This window comes from Microtus oregoni, unplaced genomic scaffold (genome assembly GCF_018167655.1).
Source record: "Microtus oregoni isolate MIOR12 unplaced genomic scaffold, Mior012 000049F_ref0000343, whole genome shotgun sequence".
In the NCBI taxonomy this organism is placed as follows: Eukaryota; Metazoa; Chordata; class Mammalia; order Rodentia; family Cricetidae; genus Microtus; species Microtus oregoni.
In genome coordinates, this window is record NW_024543223.1 from 4,250,425 (window position 1) to 4,269,551 (window position 19,127).

The window sequence follows — 19,127 nt, forward strand, 5'->3', positions numbered from 1 at the left end:
TGAGAGAGAGTATAGCCAGAGGCAGGGACTTCTGGGAGAGTGGGTATGACCCTGATCAGGGTCATGTGAGGAGAATGGGGAAGGGAGAAAGGAGAGCCAGAAGAGTAAAAGGTAGCCTAAATGGCCCAGCAACCAAAATGGATGGATTATCTAGGGAAGTGTAACTGTGAGAAGAGTATGTTAGCTGTACCCTCTAACAGGTAGGGAGAGACTAAAGGATTCTGGGAGAACATGCTAACCAAGTCTGTGTCGATAAGTTAAATAGGCACCTTAGTTAGGCTCTTTGTCCCAGGTTTGAGACCTGACATCTACTTTATTTGACTCAGCTCACTGGACACTGAGCTGTTCTCCTTGGTAGCAAGGCTTCTTTACTCATATTTCCTGTATGCTGCTCCCTGCACTAGAGCTAGATCAAGAGAAGGCTCTGACAGAAAGTCCAGATTCTTCCTGTTCTTCCCTGAAGTTCTGGGTATCTTTAAATAAAGACTTCAAGGTCCCAGTGTATGACTATGGCTTAATTCTAGAGTCTGAAGTGTTATCTTTGTTACCTGTTTTCAATTTCACATTTGCTTTGATAAGGAAGTTTCACTAGTCTCTTCCTTCTGCCCCAGCTAGCATGCAATCTCCCCTTCTTGGTGGAAGTTTCATTGCAGCTGTTGATTGAAAAGTAGGAGCCCAGCAGAGTCCAGCCACCCAGTGATCCTGTTGTCTTTGGTTCCAGTTCCCTCCTGGCTTTATCCTTCTAATATCTTTATGGAAATCCTTGTTGCTGCTCAGTTGAGTCCCTGGTCAGTGACTTCTGTCTCTGTAAATACCCTTCTGGAAAATGAGGCTGAGCTCTGCAGCCTTCCTTGCTTTCATCTGTGGCATTTGTACTTTTTCATGTGGGGGGCTCTAGTTAGCCCAGACTGAGTCCTTAATCTTTATGTTTGCTCTGTAGTTCTCACTGACTGTAGCTTAATTCATGTACTTCTTTTTCTGTTGTTTTAGGCGGAACAAACTCCGAACACTTGTGAATGCCATGTTTGTAAACAAGAAGCTTCTGGGCTACCAGCATCAGCAATGACTGCTGGAGCCCTGCCTCCTGGCCATCAGTTCCTGAGCCCAGAGAAGCCAACACACCCTGCGCTGCACCTGTACCCCCACATCCACGGACATGTACCCTTGCACACTGTTCCACACCTGCCTCGACCGCTCATCCACCCCACTTTGTATACAGCACCCCCCTTCACACACAGTAAGGTAAGCCAGTTAGGAAAGGCCTTGAAGTCTCTCATGACTTGAATTCTGACAAGAGCACATACTTCAGCAAACAGGAGTGGGTATGCTGACCCATGCGGCTGCTCCTGATGCACTGCAGACATTTGCTTTGGCTATAGTCTCTAAAGTTCTTGTAATGTTGAACCTTTGCAGTGTATAGGAATACAAAAAAAAAAAAAAATCAGGATTTAGTCACTAGAATTAGAGCGTTTTCTGGGGATGTTGCTAACAGATTGAACTCCAGGATACTTGACAATAAATAGTCCATTTTTCTACCCCGGACCTGACTTTTGCCTTAACATAATAGATAAAGTGAGTTGAAAATAGCTTGAATCCTCTGATGTTTTCTGGCTTGCAAACTAGGACCTTATCAATTACGCAAGCCTGAAGAAAAGCCCTGTGTGAAACACAGAGAAATCGTATTATCTGTGAATATGGAAATATAGCTGTAGGGCAAAGAAGAGGTTCCTCAAAACCCAACCTGCAAAGAGCTCACTTAGGAAAAGCAGCAAAAGTCTAGAAGTGGTCAACTTTTAAGTGTCTCCTTAAAGAACCACATGTATATACGTAGTATCTTAGACTTTGAAATAAATTTAGAGAAATTGGCCTGAAATCCTATGTTGACCAGGCAGCCTTGAACATGCAATGATCCTTCTGCCTCTACATCTCTAGTACTAGGATTATAGGTATGCACCATCCCTAGCTAGTTTACTTTTTAGGCTTCTTTGGCTCTTGAGCTGCTTTGCACTTGCCTTGTTGACCATCCATAATGCTGAAATTTTGTTATGTTAGTTATGTTATGGTTCCAAGTTAGTGCCAATCAAGCAAAAATATTATTAGTTTATTTAACACAGTGATGCTCAAGTGGGACAAAAAGTGGGGCCATGACATGGGAAGGGCTTGGTCCTCTGGGGTCACGCTATGGTACGTTATGGTACGTTATGAGTGGCTAGTAAATGGGTTCCTTGTGTGTTTGCTGGGGAGAGGCACAGGTGGTAGATTAATATCACACTTACAGAAGAATAAGGTTTAAGTTTAGTTTTTATAAGTACTCAGAATCACCCATTTTGAAAATGTAGCAATATCTTTATTAACAAATGTCTTCGAAGCATTTTCAAGTATGTCGTCAAAGCCCACACTATGTTTGGGGGGTTTGTGGTTTTATATCCTCCTTTCATCTGGGTGAATGAATGTATAAGGTGCTGCCCACTTATTTTTTTTTTTCTAAATAGAACTTTTACCTAATTCTGGAAAAAAAGAAAGATTAAAGAATGTCCATTGTATATTTTTTATTTGTTTATTTATTTTTGGTTTTTCGAGACAGGGTTTCTCTGTAGCTTTGGAGCCTGTCCTGGAACTAGCTCTTGTAGACCAGGCTGGCCTCGAACTCCCAGAGATCCGCCTGCCTCTGCCTCCCGAGTGCTGGGATTAAAGGAGTGCGCCACCACCACCCGGCATTGTATATTTTTTGTTATTGAAAGTATTAATTAATTGTTCCCCAAGTTCACTGGGAACACTCTTCTCAACTGTTTACAAGTTACCTTCCTTACTTTGTCTCCCCTCCCACCTTCATTTATATATGGGTATTTTGTCCTCGTGTGTGTGCGTGTGCGTGTGTGTACACCATATGCATGCAGTACCCATTGAAGTCAGAAGTTACAGATAAACGTATAAATGTTTTGCCTGCAGGGGTATCTGTGCCCCACCTGTATGCCTTGGAGGCTAGTAGAAGTTATTGGATCCCTTAGAACTGGAGTTTATAGATGTTTGTGAGCCAGGATGTGGGTTTTGGAATTCAAACCCAGATCCTCTGGAAGAACAGCCAGTTCTTAACCACTGAGCCATCTCTCCAGCACACCTAACCTTTTTAAAGATTTATTTTTATTTTTTGTGTGTGAATATTTTGCCTGTACATGTCTGTGTGTGCCTGATGTCCATGGAGGTTAGAAGAGGGCATTGAATCCGTTGAAGTGGAGTTTAAGTGAGCTACTATGTGGGTGTTTAGAACTGAAGCAGATCTGTGTGCCATCTCTCCAGCCTCTTTTTTAAGACTGGCCTTTTTTTTTTTTTTTTTAAGAAAGTTAGAGGTCTCATAAAAGGGTAAAAGAAGAAAAGAAAAGCATTTTTAGTACCATTTCTGTATCTGATACCTTTTCCTTTGACCCTGTTAAACTTAAGATCATAGGTAAATGCAAAACATTCATGTGTAGGAAGGCAAATAGAGAGGACTAGCCACACATGGTTATGATCATATAGAAACTTTCAAATTTGTAATTAAGCCACACTTCAACCACATTACTTCTTGATATCGTGACTAGACGCTGATAAACATTTTAGTTTTATTTTACTTTATTTTATGTGTATCTGGTGCCTGCAGAGACCAGAAGGTAGTGCTGGATCCTCTGGAACTTGAGTTACAGGCAGCTGAAAGCTGCCATGTAGGTGCTGGAATTCAAACTAGGATCCTCTGGAAGAGCAGCCAGTGCTCTTAACCACTCAACCATCTTTCCAGCCCCACAATGATCCATTTGAAATATACCTGTTGAAGGCCTTTTTTATCGTGGAAAATAAGATGCTATTGATAGGCTTGTAGTTATAACTCAGTGGTAGTGTTTCCTGCCATTCAGGACACTCTGATTCCCAGTATGGAGGGGAAAGTATGCAGTTTATGAAATACTTCGTGTATATCTGGTGTAAAAACATTGGTTTCTCTAAACAAGCTTGTATTTTCTCTTACCAAGCCTTGCAGAATTGGTTTGTATTATTTGAGTTAGGCAGACTTACTAGAGTGTTCTGGCTATGACTGTTTAAATATACAGTATGTTAACAGCTCCACAAAGTTAGTAGAAGGACCTTCTAGAAACACAAGTTATTCTAGAATGGCCCAGGCTTGTCTTCAGTTCCCTTGGAGGTTTCTTGGAAGTGCTAAATGTGGTGTCTTAGTATAACCAAGAGTCAAAGAATAGGCGCTGTGTGTGGAAGTCAGCCATACTCACTGAGGCTCCTGGGTCAACCTGTGTCTCTGTCCTTTGCTACCTTGTTTGGAGTTTCTGCTATGGTGGAGTCACAGTTGTTGCTTATAAGATTTAATGTCATGGTTTTAATTTTTGTTTTACTTGATACTCTGACCATTGAGGATAAATATTTTTTTCATAGAATGTTCAGGATGAATTCTGTGAAGATTTAATTTCCTTGAGATTAAAAAAAATACTGATTTGTATACTAGTGATACATTTATTTTTAATATAGATATATAAAAGGTAAAAGAAAAGACAAAAAAATAACTGCAGTGAAATATTAGAGAATAAAATATAGAGCTCTTGCCTAACTTCAGTTCAGTTGCCAGCACACAAAAATAAATAAGTTAATAAATAAATAAGATTGCATTGTGGTCTAGAGTTCTAGGCACTGAACTATACCTTCCAGGCCTGGTCACTGCTCTTGAACTTAAAAAAGTGTAGGTGGGGGACTGGAGAAATGGCTCAGCAGTTAGGAGTACTGGATGCTTCTCTAGAGGACCTGGGTTCAATTCCCAGCACCCACATGGCAGCTCACTACTGTCTGTAACTCCAGTTCCAGGGGATCCATGACACCAGGGATGCATATGGTGCACATAGATATGCATTCAGGCAAAATACCCATATCCATAAATTAAATAAATAAATCTTTTTAATAAAGGAGTGTAGGTGGATCAGAAGTGAATGTTCACTAGGTGTAAATGGCACACAACTTTAATCTCAGCAGAGACAGTTGGACTTCTGTGAGTTTGAAGTCAGGCTGGTCTATATAGTGAGCTCTAGGACAGCCAGGACTTCAAGAGAGACCCTATCAAAAAACCAAGAGGCAAATGTTCCCTGTGAGCAAGGGAAGATTGTTTGTTCTGTGTTGGGTAATCTGTAGAAGGTATTGTATCCATTTGCTGCTATTTGTTTCATCCTTCTTTCTGATTTTTGGCCTTCTTGATCTGTCCATTTTTAATAATAGGAATTGGAGACTCCAACTATGGTAGAAGGTTCTTTTATTTTCTCTTTGCAGTCTTCTCTATTTTTGCTTCACATACTGGTATACTTCGTTGTTATAGGTTCATGTATGCCTTTCTTTTATTTTTGGTGTTTTTACTTGATCTGAAACCTGTTCTTTAGAGACTAGTACAGTGCCTCCAGTTTTTTATTTAATGTTTTTCTTCATCTCTTTTTTCTTTCTGTTGGTAAAATATGCATGACATAAAATCTACCCTTCTAACTACTTCTAAGGCTTCAGTCAAACTTCTAAGGCTTTAGTCAGTGGAATCAGAGGCATTCCTAACATCATGCAACTGGTATTGCCATTTGTGGTTGTAACTCTTCATCTTGTAAAGGTGGAGCTTTTTTACTTATGAAGCAATAACTCACCTCCACCCACCATTTGGAATCACCATTCTGCTTTCCGTTTCTATAGCTGATTACTCCAAGTTCTTCATTAATTGGAACTATGCAGTAATTCTGTTTTCTTGAGTGGCCTATTTCACTTAGTTTGATATCCTTAAGTTCCATTCACATAGTATATTATAGAATTTCCTTTCTTGAGTGATAATTTCATGTATGTATATACCACACTTTCTGGGTTGTTTCTACTATTTGGCTATTGGGACAAACATTTCTGAACATAGATTAACAAGAATTTCTTTAAGACTATCTTCTTTTGGCTCTTCTAAACATACAATGTTAATTGTTGTATTGTATGATATCTATACTGTCATAATGGTTTCCACCTAGACTGCCACTTTGCAGGCTTTACCTTTCTATCTGTGGTGCACAAGAATTCTTTCTCCTAGCTGGGTAGTGATGGCGCACGCCCTTAATCCTAATACTCAAGAGGCAGAGGCAGGTGGATCTCTGTTGAGTTTTAAGCCAGCCTGGTCTACAGAGTGTGTTCCAGGACTGGTTCCTTAGCTACTGGGAAACCCTGTATGGGGTGGGGGGAGAAAAGAATTATTTCTCCACATCTTTATCAACACCTGTTATTTATTTTGATAGTAGCCATCTGATAGCTGTGAGGTAGTATGACATTTAACTTTACATCTTCCTGCTGAGCAGGTTGTGTGTGGGGTTATATCCTCCTGGGCTTCTTCCTTCTCTTTGTGCTTGTGTATTATCTATTGTGCTTATTCTACTTGTCTATTTTAACTGTCACAGGTTTATGAACTTTACAGAACATTTTATGCAAGTGTCCAGCTATGTTTTCTTTCAAGATAGTTTGGATTATTAGTCACTGTTACATTGCCATGAAGAGACACCATGACCAAGGCAAGCATTTAATTGGGGGCTTGTTTACAGTTCCAGAGGGTCAGTTCATTATCCTCAGGCAGGGACTATGGCATCATACATGGCACTGGAGCATTTGCTTATAGTACATCCTGATCCACAAGCAAAGAGTTAAGAAAGATACTGAGTTTGGCATTAGTTTTTGAAACCTTGCAGCCCACCCCAGTGACATTCTTCCTTCGACAAGACCACACCTAATCCATTCAAATAATGCTACTCCCTAGTGACTAATCATTCAAATTTATGAGCTTATGGTGGGCATTCTTATTCTAACCACAGTTTAGGACTTTTTAAGCTACTATGTGATATTTAAGATAGCTTTTTTCTGTGTTGCAAAAAAATAAACATCATTGATAATGTGACAGATTGCATTAAATCTATAGAAGACATAGGGAGATAGGACATGTTGGCAGTAATCTTACTCGAGTGTCCTCTCACTTCTTTGGTTAATTCATAAATACTCTATTCTTTTTATGCTGTTTTCTGATTGATTATTTTTGGCACATAAAATTGCAATTTTTTTTAATGTTAACTTTCTGTCTTGTGGGGCTAACTTCATTTATTAGATCTAACCATTTTTGGTTTTGTGTACATCTGAAACTTTTAGGGTTTTCCTATAAAATTGTATCATCTAAATAATTCCTTTCTTGCTTTTCCCCACCTAAGTATCCTTGCACTAGTCACTAATTCTTTATAGAATGGTAGTGTTAGAAATACACCTAGCTCTTGAGGATTGACTGTAGGGCCTAATTGCCTCCATGCTAGGTAAGAACTGCACTTGAGTCCCATCTAGCCATGCACCTACTCTATAATTCGATATCAGTAACTGTTTCCACAAATATTTAGGTAATTTGAGTCTTTTTTAATTAATCTGTCACAATATAAATTTGTCAATTTGTCTTTTCAAAGAATGGTTGATCATCTCTGTCTGTCTGTCTGTCTCTCTCTCTGTGACTCTCTCACTCTCTCTCAGTTTCTTATTTGGGGCTGTAAAATGGCTCAGTAGTTCAGGGTACTGGCTGCTTTTCCACAGGAGCCAAGTTTGGTTTGTGCCACTAATGTCAGGTAGCTCACAGCTACCTGAAACTCCAGACTGGGGGAAGGCAATACCCTTTTTTGGCCTTTGATGGCAGGTTCACATGGGGACAAATTAAAGAAAAAAATAATTTTAAAGGACTTTTTTTTTTTTTTTTGATTTTTCGAGACAGGGTTTCTCCGTAGCTTTTGGTTCCTGTCCTGGAACTAGCTCTTGTAGACCAGGCTGGCCTCGAACTCACAGAGATCCGCCTACCTCTGCCTCCCGAGTGCTGGGATTAAAGGCGTGCGCCACCACCGCCCGGCTAAAGGACTTATTTTTTATGAGTGTGTGAGTGCACGCATGCATTCTCTGAACCACTGAGCCATCTCTCTCTAGTCCCTGATCTTTTGATTTATTTTTCTCTATTTCATTTACTCCAACCCTAATTATTCTGATGATGATGATTTGAACAAGGTCTCTCTCTCTCTCTCTCTCTCTCTCTCTCTATATATATATATATATATATATATATATGTATGTATGTATATATATTTGTGTGTGTTTTCTTTTTTTTTAAATTTATTTATTATGTATACAATATTCTGTCTGTGTGTATCCCTGCAGGCCAGAAGAGGGCACCAGACCCCATTACAGATGGTTGTGAGCCACCATGTGGTTGCTGGGAATTGAACTCAGGACCTTTGGAAGAGCAGGCAGTGCTCTTAACCTCTGAGCCATCTCTCCAGCCCCTGTGTGTGTGTTTTCAAGCAGGGTTTCTCTTTGTAGCTTTGGTGTCTGTCCTGGAACTCACTCTGTATCCAGGCTGGCCTCGAACTCACAGAGATCTGCCTTCCTCTGCCTCCCGAGTGCTGGGATTAAAGGCATGCACCCCCACCATCTTACTAGACAAGGTCTCTATTGCTTGGATGTGTCACAAACCCAGAATCTTCCTTTCTTCTTATGTCTTTCAAATATGCCTGGCTTTTTTTTTTTTTTTTAAAGAATATGTTGTTGCTATAATGTAAATTTCGTCCTTCACTCTTGATTTCTTCCTGCATTCCATACTTTTTTTGGTGGTGGGGGGAGTCTTTTATCCATTGGTAACTCTTTCAGATATTTTTCTTGAACATTTATTTGTTGGGTGGGTAGGGGACTAGTGCCATGGCATATGTGTGGAAGTCAGGACAAATTGATGTAGTCTATTCTCTTCTTTCACCATATGGGGTCAAGCAATCAAAATTGAGGTTATCAAGCTTTCTTCACAGACCTCTCTCTTACTTTTAACTTACTAGAGTATTTAAAGTAAGTTTATGTGGCTAGACTGATAGCTCAAGTTTAAGAGTGTGTGTGCTGTTTTCCAAAGGACCCAAGTTCAGTTCACAGCACTTACATTGGGCAACGCAGAACTCGTAACTCCAACTTCGGAGGGATCTTATGCCTCTGGCCTATATGGATATCTTTACTCCCATGCACATACCCATACCCACCCCACAACACATAATTTAAGGTAATAGAAATAAATCTTTTTTTTTTTTTTTTTTAAGTTTTTCGAGACAGGGTTTCTCTGTGGTTTTGGAGCCTGTCCTGGAACTAGCTCTTGTAGACCAGGCTGGTCTCGAACTCACAAAGATCCGCCTGCCTCTGCCTCCCAAGTGCTGGGATTAAAGGCGTGCGCTACCACTGCCCGGCAAAATAAATCTTTTGGAATGGGTGTCCTAGATAGGTATAGTTGAATTTCTTATACCTTGTGCTTCTGTTTTTCATTGATGTTTTCATATTTTTATGGATCGTAATGTTGATAAGAATGATTTTTTAATATATTTGGATTATTATCAACCGTGTACCTGTTTTATATTCATTTTCAAAGGCTTCTGTTTATATTTTATACTTTAGAATACCTTATGATGTATCAGTAATACTTATGTCTTGCTGTTGCCCTGAACTCTACAGTGTGCCTTAACTAAGTTCCCATTGAGATTGTACTGTCAAGCCCTGCTCGTGGCCCAAGTGGCTTCAGGAAAATGCCTCCGCCTTTCTCCACCTTTTCCATATAGTATTGGATGCATTTCCTGTCCATAAGTTGATCTCCCAGATTTCACATGAAGATAGCAGTTGTCGTCAGATCATGAAGAAATATGAGAAAATATTTTTATGTTGCATTTAGTTATGATCTTTCTATATGTGGACTGTAGCCATCCGACCTGTATAGTTTCTTTCTGTCTGAAAAAAGTCAATTAGTTTCATGCAGAGTCAGTGAGATCCTTAGACATTGGAAGTTTTTATTTCTCCTTCACTTTTGAAGGATTAATTTACTGAGTGCATAATCCTAAGTGTGTGGGATTTTCTTTCAGTATTCTAAGTATACTTTATTGTTTCCATGTTTGCATGGTTTCTGCGATTCCCGTTTTAATGCTTTTCCTTCCGATTCAGGGCACTGTGGGGATATGCAGTGTGGAAAATAGCTCATGCTAGGGGATTTTGTTATGATGTTGGGTGTGTTTTCTATAAGGGGTAGTGCTTATTTCCTCTAGCCTCAGAATAGTAATGCTAGGACAAAGGTCATTGCCTCTTTACTATCCCTGAAAAACCTAAACAAACAAACAAATAGAAATGGGGAACATTTGTGTTAACTTTGTAATTAGCTGGAATTCCTGTTGGTCTGACTGTATAGTGGAAGTTTCTTCAGTTAATAGTCTCATATCTTGATTGATGGCTTGGCATGCCATCCTTCAGTCTTGGTGTCTGAACTGGTGTGGGTAGGGAAGACAGACTAGATCACCCACTCCTAAATGATTACAGCTTTATGAAGGTGTATTTGTTTGCATTCTTGTCAGAGTTTTTACATACAGCAAAGAATATTCTTCCTTAAGAGTTACTTTTTGTCATAAAGTAGAGAACAATTCAAAATTACTGTTAATTGAAGCTTTGTGAATTTGTGTGAAGAACCTGACTTCATTGATTAATCACTTGTGTACTCACAAAGCAAACCCCACAGTAGTCCACTTAGCAAACAGCTGTTCTTGGAATGAACATTGATGCTTTTAAAGTCAGCAGGCATCATGTATAAAAGTATTGACAATAGTACAACTTTTTTGTTTGCTATCCTCTCACTTTACTGAAATTGCCCTTTACTCCTCTTTAAGTAGGTGGGCCTCTGACGAAATGTCGTTGGGTCTTTCTTCCCCCGAACTAAGCTGTGTTCAGCAGTCATTTATTGAACACCCGGTATGTGCCAGGCCCTGTGCTGCATTTTAGAAACACCCAGGTTAGTTATTCCTGGTGTTTCAATAGAAAAGGCAAAAACATAATCAAACTAAAATGCCAAATTCTGTGGCAAGCCTGGAGACGTTGCTCAGTGGTAAAACACTTGCCTAGTATGCACAAGGCCCTTGTTTACATCCCCTGAGCCACAGCAGAAAGGACACTTTGTCATGCTTCAGATAGCTTGTGAATAGACATTGGGTAGGAAAGTATTACTGGAGAGCAGACCTGAATGGAATACAAGCGTCATCACAGAGTAGAGGTCATCACAGAGTAGAGGGCACTGTAAAGTGTGAACAAGGGTCTAGACATGAATGTTGTAGAGGCGAGGGACCAGAGGTTAAGCCAGATAGTGCACAGCTGTGTCCAAGGAGAGTCTCGGGACACTCTTTTTTTTTTTTAAATATTTATTTATTTGGTATACAATATTCTATCTGTGTGTATGCCTGCAGGCCAGAAGAGGGCACCAGACCTTATTACAGATGGTTGTGAGCCACCATGTGGTTGCTGGGAATTGAACTCAGGACCTTTGGAAGAGCAGACAATGCTCTTAACCACTGAGCCATCTCTCCAGCCCTCCGGACACTCTTAAGTAGCTCAGAGTCCTGGAGGTGTTTCTGCTCAGATCTCATCCCACACCCTGGCTAATAAGCAGGCTGAGGTATGTTAGCAGGTGTTTCTGCCCCTTAGCCAAAGGTTCCCAAATTCCTTGTTGTTTATCAGCATATCTCAGCAAGATATCTTATCCTTTTTATTACTTTGTGGAACCAAGTGACTGTTAAAATGTAATATCGTTATTTTCCTTGCTTTTTGCCTCCTGGGGCTCCCATACCAAAACAGCTTGCTTAGAGCCTTGCTTTTAAGTGGTCCATCCAGGCCTTTTACCCCTGTCTATAATACTTTTGGACCCCGAATATTTGCTCTGTTTACCTGTCTCCCCTCTGTCAAAGTCTCCCAGAGCCCTCCAGGTTAGAGGACATTATGCAGTGTGCCAGTGGACTGGGTAGAGTCAGTGCCCAAGTTTCTGCATGTTAGAGCAGGTCTAGCCGATATAATTTGGCATGGTCCTAATAAGTACCAAGAATTCATCTTTGCCCTCACCAATGCTTCCTGCAGGCAAGACACAGTATTTCTTGACCAAAACCTCTAGGGTAGGTATTTCCAGATTTCAGATGAGAAAACTAAAGCACAAAAGATTGAGTGATATGCCTGAGGTCACACAGCTACTAAAAGGGAGGCTGAGATTTATGCCCAGTTTCTGTTTACCTCTCATTGGCCATGCTCTCATGATGGAGCCAGGGATGACTTCAAGGTTCACTCACAGACCCCTCCTTTCTTCACCATTTTCACCCCATTATGTCATCATATCTCATCACCTAACCAGCAACTTCAGCAAATCTTTGCCTTGCTGATCATCACTGTCTTACCACAACTGACCTTTCTAATAAACTGATCAGATTGTCTTTTCCTGACCTGACACCCTTATGATTCCCTTATGATTGACTCTTAAGGACAGTAATCAATCACATAGTTAATTCTGATGTAGCCTCTACTGTCCATATCTAATGGACCATCCCCAAACTTTGTCATCGTCCCTTCTTCCGTCTGACCATCACTTGCAATTGGGAATTGCCCTGAAGCCCTCAAACTCGAATCTACAGAATCGACTGTTCATTTATACATCACAGAGAATGGGATCATCAGGCATCCTTCCTAATGCCAAGTCTGTGACTTTCCCAGGGCATGGGCCACTCACTCATCTCAGCAGTACTTGACTCTACTAAAGGAACACGGTATGCCCAACTTTGTCCAGGACTGGGGTATAGGGTCAGGATCTCAGTGGCCCATCTTCTCATGAAGTGCATGTGATTTAGGAGAAGGCAGAGTTAGAATATCATTCTACAAGTCAGTCTTGAATTCTGCTCTGGCAGGTGAAGGAGGAGGAGGCCAAATCACAAGGTGTTAAGTGGGAGACTCACCTTGGTATTGGGTTGGATCTTGAGTAGCGAAAGCAAAAACAATGGCAGCATTTCTGGGACAGTGTCATCTGGGCCGAGGCTTGGGAGTGAGTGTATGTGAAGAGGTTTCAGAGCTTGGACACAGGTGAGCAAATGAGAACAGAAGAGAAGTTAGAGAGATGGAGACCAGAAAGGAAGTTTGTGTGTGGCCAGGCTTACTAAGCAAGGAGGAGGAGGTGTTTATTTCCCTAGGATGTCATGGGCCATGGAAAGACTTTGACTTTTATCTAAAAAGTAGCAGAAAACTACCTCCACATTCTAAGTAAAGATCACTTGAGGAAAAGGACTGGTAGGAGACCCAGATCCCTATGTGAAAGCCAGCATGGCAGTGCAACTGTGTAAATTGCACAGCCCTTCCAGGACTTTCTTAGGTATCAAGCAGGGAGAGCCCTAGGGTGTGTTCAGGGAGTTGCCAGCAGCTTGGCACTCAGTAAATATGCATTGCTGACTGGCCCACTGACTGTTTCCCATTCCATTTCCCTGACCTTTCAGGGCCTGGGCCAGTATGGTGATGAGGTTGGAATGACTTTCTCCCTGGAATGGGAGTAACTCAGCACCCCAGTTTCAGAGCACAACCAAAATTCCTCAGCTCTTGAGATCTGTGTTGCACAGCGCTAAGAGTTGAGAGCTAAAGACCTTACCATTGTTATTAGTGCTTCCAAACTGATTTGACAGTGTTGATCAGTACGTCTAAGGAGACTTCAGCCACAGAATAGCTCTTATGTATAGGAACTACATTTAAAGTGTGACTAGACAGGACTGTTAGAAGTGGCTGAGTTATCTGAAGGCATCAAGAACCTTTGGACTAAAAGTCGACCTACATGTATAGCCTTCCTAAGTAACCCTCCACTCCAGCATTTGTGAGATGTACTCCCCATGGACATGGGCTTGCGGTAAGCATAGCCCTCAAGGTTTCAGTCACAATTTGTCTGTTTGTAGTTGAACTACACAGGTATACAGAATATTAATTTTGATATGTGATTAGAACTTTTTTTTTGTAGGCTTTACCGCCAGCACCTGTTCAGAGTCACACAAATAAGCCTCAGGCATTCAATGCATCTCTTCAAGACCATATTTACCCGAGCTGTTTTGGGAACACTCCAGAGTGGAATAGTTCTAAATTTATAAGTCTTTGGGGATCAGAAGTGATGAATGATAAGAACTGGAATCCTGGCACTTTCTTGCCAGATACAATTTCTGGTAAGGAATTCATTAAAACTTTCTTAAGGTTTTAAATACCCTGAACCAATTAAGATGGTCATCATCACACTCCCCAGCGGGAGGTTCTGGGGCCTGGCATCCCATCCACCCTTCCACATCTGCACTCATGGGTCCACTGCATTGATTAACAAAGCTAACACTGGCTCCATGCTACTTGCCAGCACAGTGAGCGACATGGTGTTGTCCAGCCACAGAGCATCTGTTTCCAGGGGCTGTGTCTGACCTGTAGTTCTCAAATAGTGGTGACCACCAGACCTCAACTCAGTGCATGGGGGGGAGAAAGATAGTGACACACCTTCTTGAATTCTGTGACTCAAGTTCCTATTTGTTGGTTTCTGTATTAACCCTAAGGGGCTCTCTCCCCTATAACAAGCACCTTCTCCCCAACTGCCTCAGTTACTGAGGCTCAACCGTTACTTCAGTCTTAGGTCCAGGGTCACTTGGGAGGGGCGGGGGTCCCACCTTTCTCCCATCAGATGGCCAAAGCCCCACACCCAGCCTTGAATGTGCTCAGAACAGAAGCTAGTCCTGACATTCTGATCTATGTTTGAAGGGATTTCTAGCTGTGTGACCTTAGGCAAGTTGCTTAGCCTTTCTGAGCCTCAGTTTCTTCATCTTTAGTATGGGAATAACATTTTCAACCTCAAGAACTGGTTTTAAGGCATTCAGTGATACTGAAAAACACCTAGCACGGGAATTGGCACATAATAGGTGCTCAATAAACATTCCATAGACTAAAAGCATCATTCCAGAAAAAGTCCTGGCTTCAGTAGTGGCCCCAGTGTCTGCATATTCTTTTGGGGTTTTTACTAAGTGCTGTTTCTTTTAGAAGCCTTAATTTTCCCATTCTTCTCCAAAGGGAGTGATATATTAGGGCCAGTGCTCTCAGAAACAAGACCTGAAGCCCTTCCACCTCCACCCAGCAATGAAGCTTCTGCAGTTTCAGATATCAAAGAGAAGAAAAATGCTGCAAAAAAGAAGTGTTTATACAATTTCCAGGATGCTTTTATGGAAGCAAATGAAGTTGCCATGGCAAACACAGTCGCCATGGCCACCTCCTCAGCTACATCCTCTGTGTCATGCACAGCCACCACAGTGCAATCTAGCAGCAGTCAGTTCAAGGTGTCATCCAGAAGGCCGCCTTCCATAGGTAAGGACCCTGAGAGCCTTTCAGCTTCTCACTTTTTACACCACCCATGTTGTTACTGTTTGTTTTGCCTTTCTAGAGGTCGAAATGAAAACACCCCAAGGTGCTTGTAAATAAAAAGATGGTCTGTGGATTCTGGTTGGAATTATAGCTGCCATTCAAAATACCCTTGGGTTGCTGAGCTCTGTGTCTTGCCTCTGTCTTCTGTGATGGGCATAGATCATTGCTTTCTGAGCACAGCTGCTGCGGAGCAAAAGAGGATTTGTGTAAGCCAACAAGATTATTAGCCTGCTAGCACTCACACTAATCACTTATTGACAGTTAGAAGGCACCTAAAGCAAAGAAATGTTTATAAAGACTTAGGGTAAATGTCTGAGGACACAGGAGCTGGTTTGTACCTCATCAACCAATGTTGAAGCAGTTTGAGCATCAGAAAAAATCATGGTGGCGCACACCTTTAATCCCAGCACTCGGGAGGCAGAGGCAGGCAGATCTCTGTGTGTTCGAGACCAGCCTGGTCTACGGAACTAGTTCCAGGACAGGCTCCAAAGCCACAGAGAAACCCTGTCTCGAAAAAAAAAAAAAAGAAAGAAAAAAGAGAAAATCATGAAGGGCATGAAAAAGAATATGATGAACCTTGGCACTCAAAGTCGGGAATCCCTTGGGATATTCAGAGAGGCTCCTAAGGTTAAGAAACTTCTCTTTGTAGAAGCATACAGTAGAAACAAAGTTTCTGTGATGCAGTCAGCAGTCCATTAGATGACATAGGTCAGCCTAATTAGGGAATATTTCTGTTTCTTTTCCTCTTGTGACAAAATACCCTGAAAAAAGCAACCCAAGAAAGAAGGGGTCATATCTATCCTGCAAGGGAAATGAAGGCTACTGGAGTTTGAAGCAACTGGTCACATTGCATCCATAATCAGGATGCTGAGAGCAATGAATGCATGCACATGCTCAGTTTACTATCTTCAAAGTATGTAATCCAGTTCTGCATGTTCACGAAACTCACAATTAAGATAGGTCTTCCCATATCAATTAAAGTAATCAGAATAATCCTCCAGAGGCATGCCCATTCACCCATCTAGAGGATTTCAGATTCTGTCAAGTTGATAATTGACACCAGGCTTCAAAAAGAGTGTTTCTTTTGTTTTGGGGAAAGTGGGAGATGAGACAAGGTCTCTCGGTGTTAAGTTTAGGCCAGTCTCAAACACATACCAATCCTTTTTCTTCAGCCTTCCAAGGCTTGTACTATGGTAACCAGCTAAATAGCCCACATACCACCCTTTTATGCGTGTAAGAGAGAAAGTACACACTTGCACACAGTATAGTGCATCAACCAGATCTTCACACTTAATTGACAAACGTGCTACCATTGTGCCGCATCTCCAGTCCTTCAGGAAGCATTAAGAATACTGACTATCAGTTTGGCAAACAACATTTCCATGGACGCTGACCCATTATGAGTGATGATGGGCACCCCCTGAGGAGGAAGCTGGCAACTATAAACCTGACAGTAACAAAGGTCATTTATTCTCTATGTAGTTCATCTCTATGTAGTACTATTTGTCTAAAATGTTTCACCCAGATGTGATAAGATAAATCACACTAGTGGACAGCTGGCCTCTTGAAAAACGTATATCTTGTCAAAGGAATTGTTAGCAGCCACTGAATTAGTTAGAGAAGCTTTGATGACCTTGGTAAAGTTAGGAGCTTAGATTTAGGTTATATGTGCAATCTGACCTCCAGGCTTATGAATGCTGGTGCCCACTGTGGAGAAATCTCAGGTTCTTTTTAAACTTGTAGGCTCTCAAGAGCTCAGGCTGGAGCACAGCTTACTACAGATGTTAGGACCAGATCTGGTATGTGTGGGAAATAAAATAAATGTGACCAGTCAGGATGAAGATGAGTGGGTGTTCTTTGGTTTCTGTAGGTCTGAACATCCCCCAACCCCCAACCCCCAAAAATGGGGAAAGAAATGTAATTAAAGGCAACCTAAATATTTGTTTTCTTCAGCCAGTGACATTCTCTCTTGTATCTCTACTTGCAGGTGATGTTTTTCATGGCCTCAACAAAGAGGACCACAGACACTCAGCACCTGCTGCTCCAAGGAACAGCCCCACAGGCCTGGCCCCACTCCCAGCTTTGTCTCCTGCTGCACTTTCTCCAGCCTCCACGCCTCACCTTCCAAATCTTGCTGCCCCATCATTCCCCAAAACTGCAACCACAGCCCCTGGGTTCGTGGATACACGAAAGAGCTTCTGTCCTACCCCTGTGGCTCCCCCGCCCTCCACGACAGATGGCTCCATCAGTGCCCCTCCCAGTGTCTGCAGGTGAGTCACAGAGCCCTGGTCCCTGTGAGGAGGGCTGGGAGCCATGCTGCACTAACATAGCTACAGACTGTGCTCTGGGTCCAGGCAGGTAACAAGTCCAGTGCAGAAGAAAGAGACCTTACCAACAGAGGCCAAGGCCGTGGAGTTGGAGAGGCTCCAGTCTCAATCTCAGCCTCTAGTTCTTCAGAGGAAAGAACAATGGCCCGGCTGCCAAGACCAGGGTCAGGGATGCTGACTATCTCCACTGGTGGCATTAAGGGTGTGGTGTGCCTTGCTTGTTTTTTTAAGTTGTTTTTGCTATTCATTGGGTAGAATCTGCAGAAAATTTACAAGATTTATGTACTGAAACTAATACCACACACAGTGATTTTTATAAAAGATCATTTCTGTTACCTTTGACTTTCTTTGCCTGTTAGAAGCACGTCCTTCATAACCCCCATTATGAAACCAGTGGTCTCAGGGAAGTCAGAAAAGTCATGTGTCCATCCGGTGACACTGTAGGTGTGCTATGACTACTGACCACATGTCTGCCATATCTCCTAACTGAGCCCATTCATCACACTGTCTTGGCTGGTGGCACATGATTCTCTGACCCCAGAGCCATGAGCCCTCTTTGCTGCCTTGGTCTGAAAATTAAGCTGAACAGTGGGTGGGCATGAGGAGTAATTAGTGCCTCTGGAGTGGCTACTTGCTAATTTTCTGTATGTGGTTTTGCAGTGACCCTGACTGTGAAGGGCACCGCTGCGAGAATGGTGTCTATGACCCGCAGCAGGATGATGGGGATGAGAGTGCAGATGAGGACAGCTGCTCCGAGCACAGCTCGAGCACCTCAACTTCCACCAACCAGAAGGAGGGCAAGTATTGTGACTGCTGCTACTGTGAGTTCTTCGGACATGGCGGGGTAAGTGCATATAGTTAGTGTACTGTGACTTGACAGTTGTGTGACTTTCAGCCTTTGGCAAGAATTGTGTGTTAGATTTGTTTTTATTATTTTGAATTATGTGTTGTCATGAGTAACTGTATGTGGGTATGTTCATGTGACTACAGGTACCTATGGTTACCAGAGGCATCTGATCTCCTGGAACTGGAGTTACAGATAATTGTGAGCTGGGTGCTGGGAACTGAACTTGGGTCCTCTTGAAGAGCAGTGTGTGCTCTTAGCCACTGAGCTATCCCTCCAGCTCCTTAGTAGGCCATTTATTTAAAAAGACATAAAGTAGGATAGGAAGGAGACTCTTTGGGAATAAAGGGTCCAGAGGGAGTTTAAGAGAGGATAGCAGAAGATGAATATCAAAGTATATCAATGTCTGAGATTTTATACGTACTTCCAGATTGTACTTACCCAAAGAAACAGTATTTCATCACAGCAGGTTTTCTCTTATCACTGTGTTTTTGTTGGTGGTATTTGTTTCTATTTTTTCAGACAGGATGTCTCTCCAATTCTAGGCTGACCTGGAACTCATTACGTATCCAGGCCGGTCCTAAGTTTGCAGGAGTTCTTATGCTTTGGGCTCCTCAGTGCTATGGTTACAGAACTAAGCCACCTGTGTTTTTGTATTTATTTGTGAG

At 41.9% G+C, this 19,127-nt stretch overlaps 1 protein-coding gene across 4 annotated transcripts in view; it reads left to right on the forward strand.

Moving 5' to 3' along the window:
* LOC121436448 (protein FAM193A) overlaps nucleotides 1-19,127 on the forward strand; it is a 125,462-nt gene that overhangs the window by 81,409 nt on the left and 24,926 nt on the right. For all 4 annotated transcript variants that reach the window (XM_041636370.1, XM_041636367.1, XM_041636369.1 and 1 more), the window contains exons 12-16: nucleotides 991-1,242; nucleotides 13,862-14,060; nucleotides 14,941-15,231; nucleotides 17,276-17,558; nucleotides 18,276-18,459. In XM_041636370.1, coding sequence (XP_041492304.1) covers nucleotides 991-1,242; nucleotides 13,862-14,060; nucleotides 14,941-15,231; nucleotides 17,276-17,558; nucleotides 18,276-18,459 — 1,209 coding nt within the window. The remainder of the gene's footprint in view (nucleotides 1-990; nucleotides 1,243-13,861; nucleotides 14,061-14,940; nucleotides 15,232-17,275; nucleotides 17,559-18,275; nucleotides 18,460-19,127) is intronic.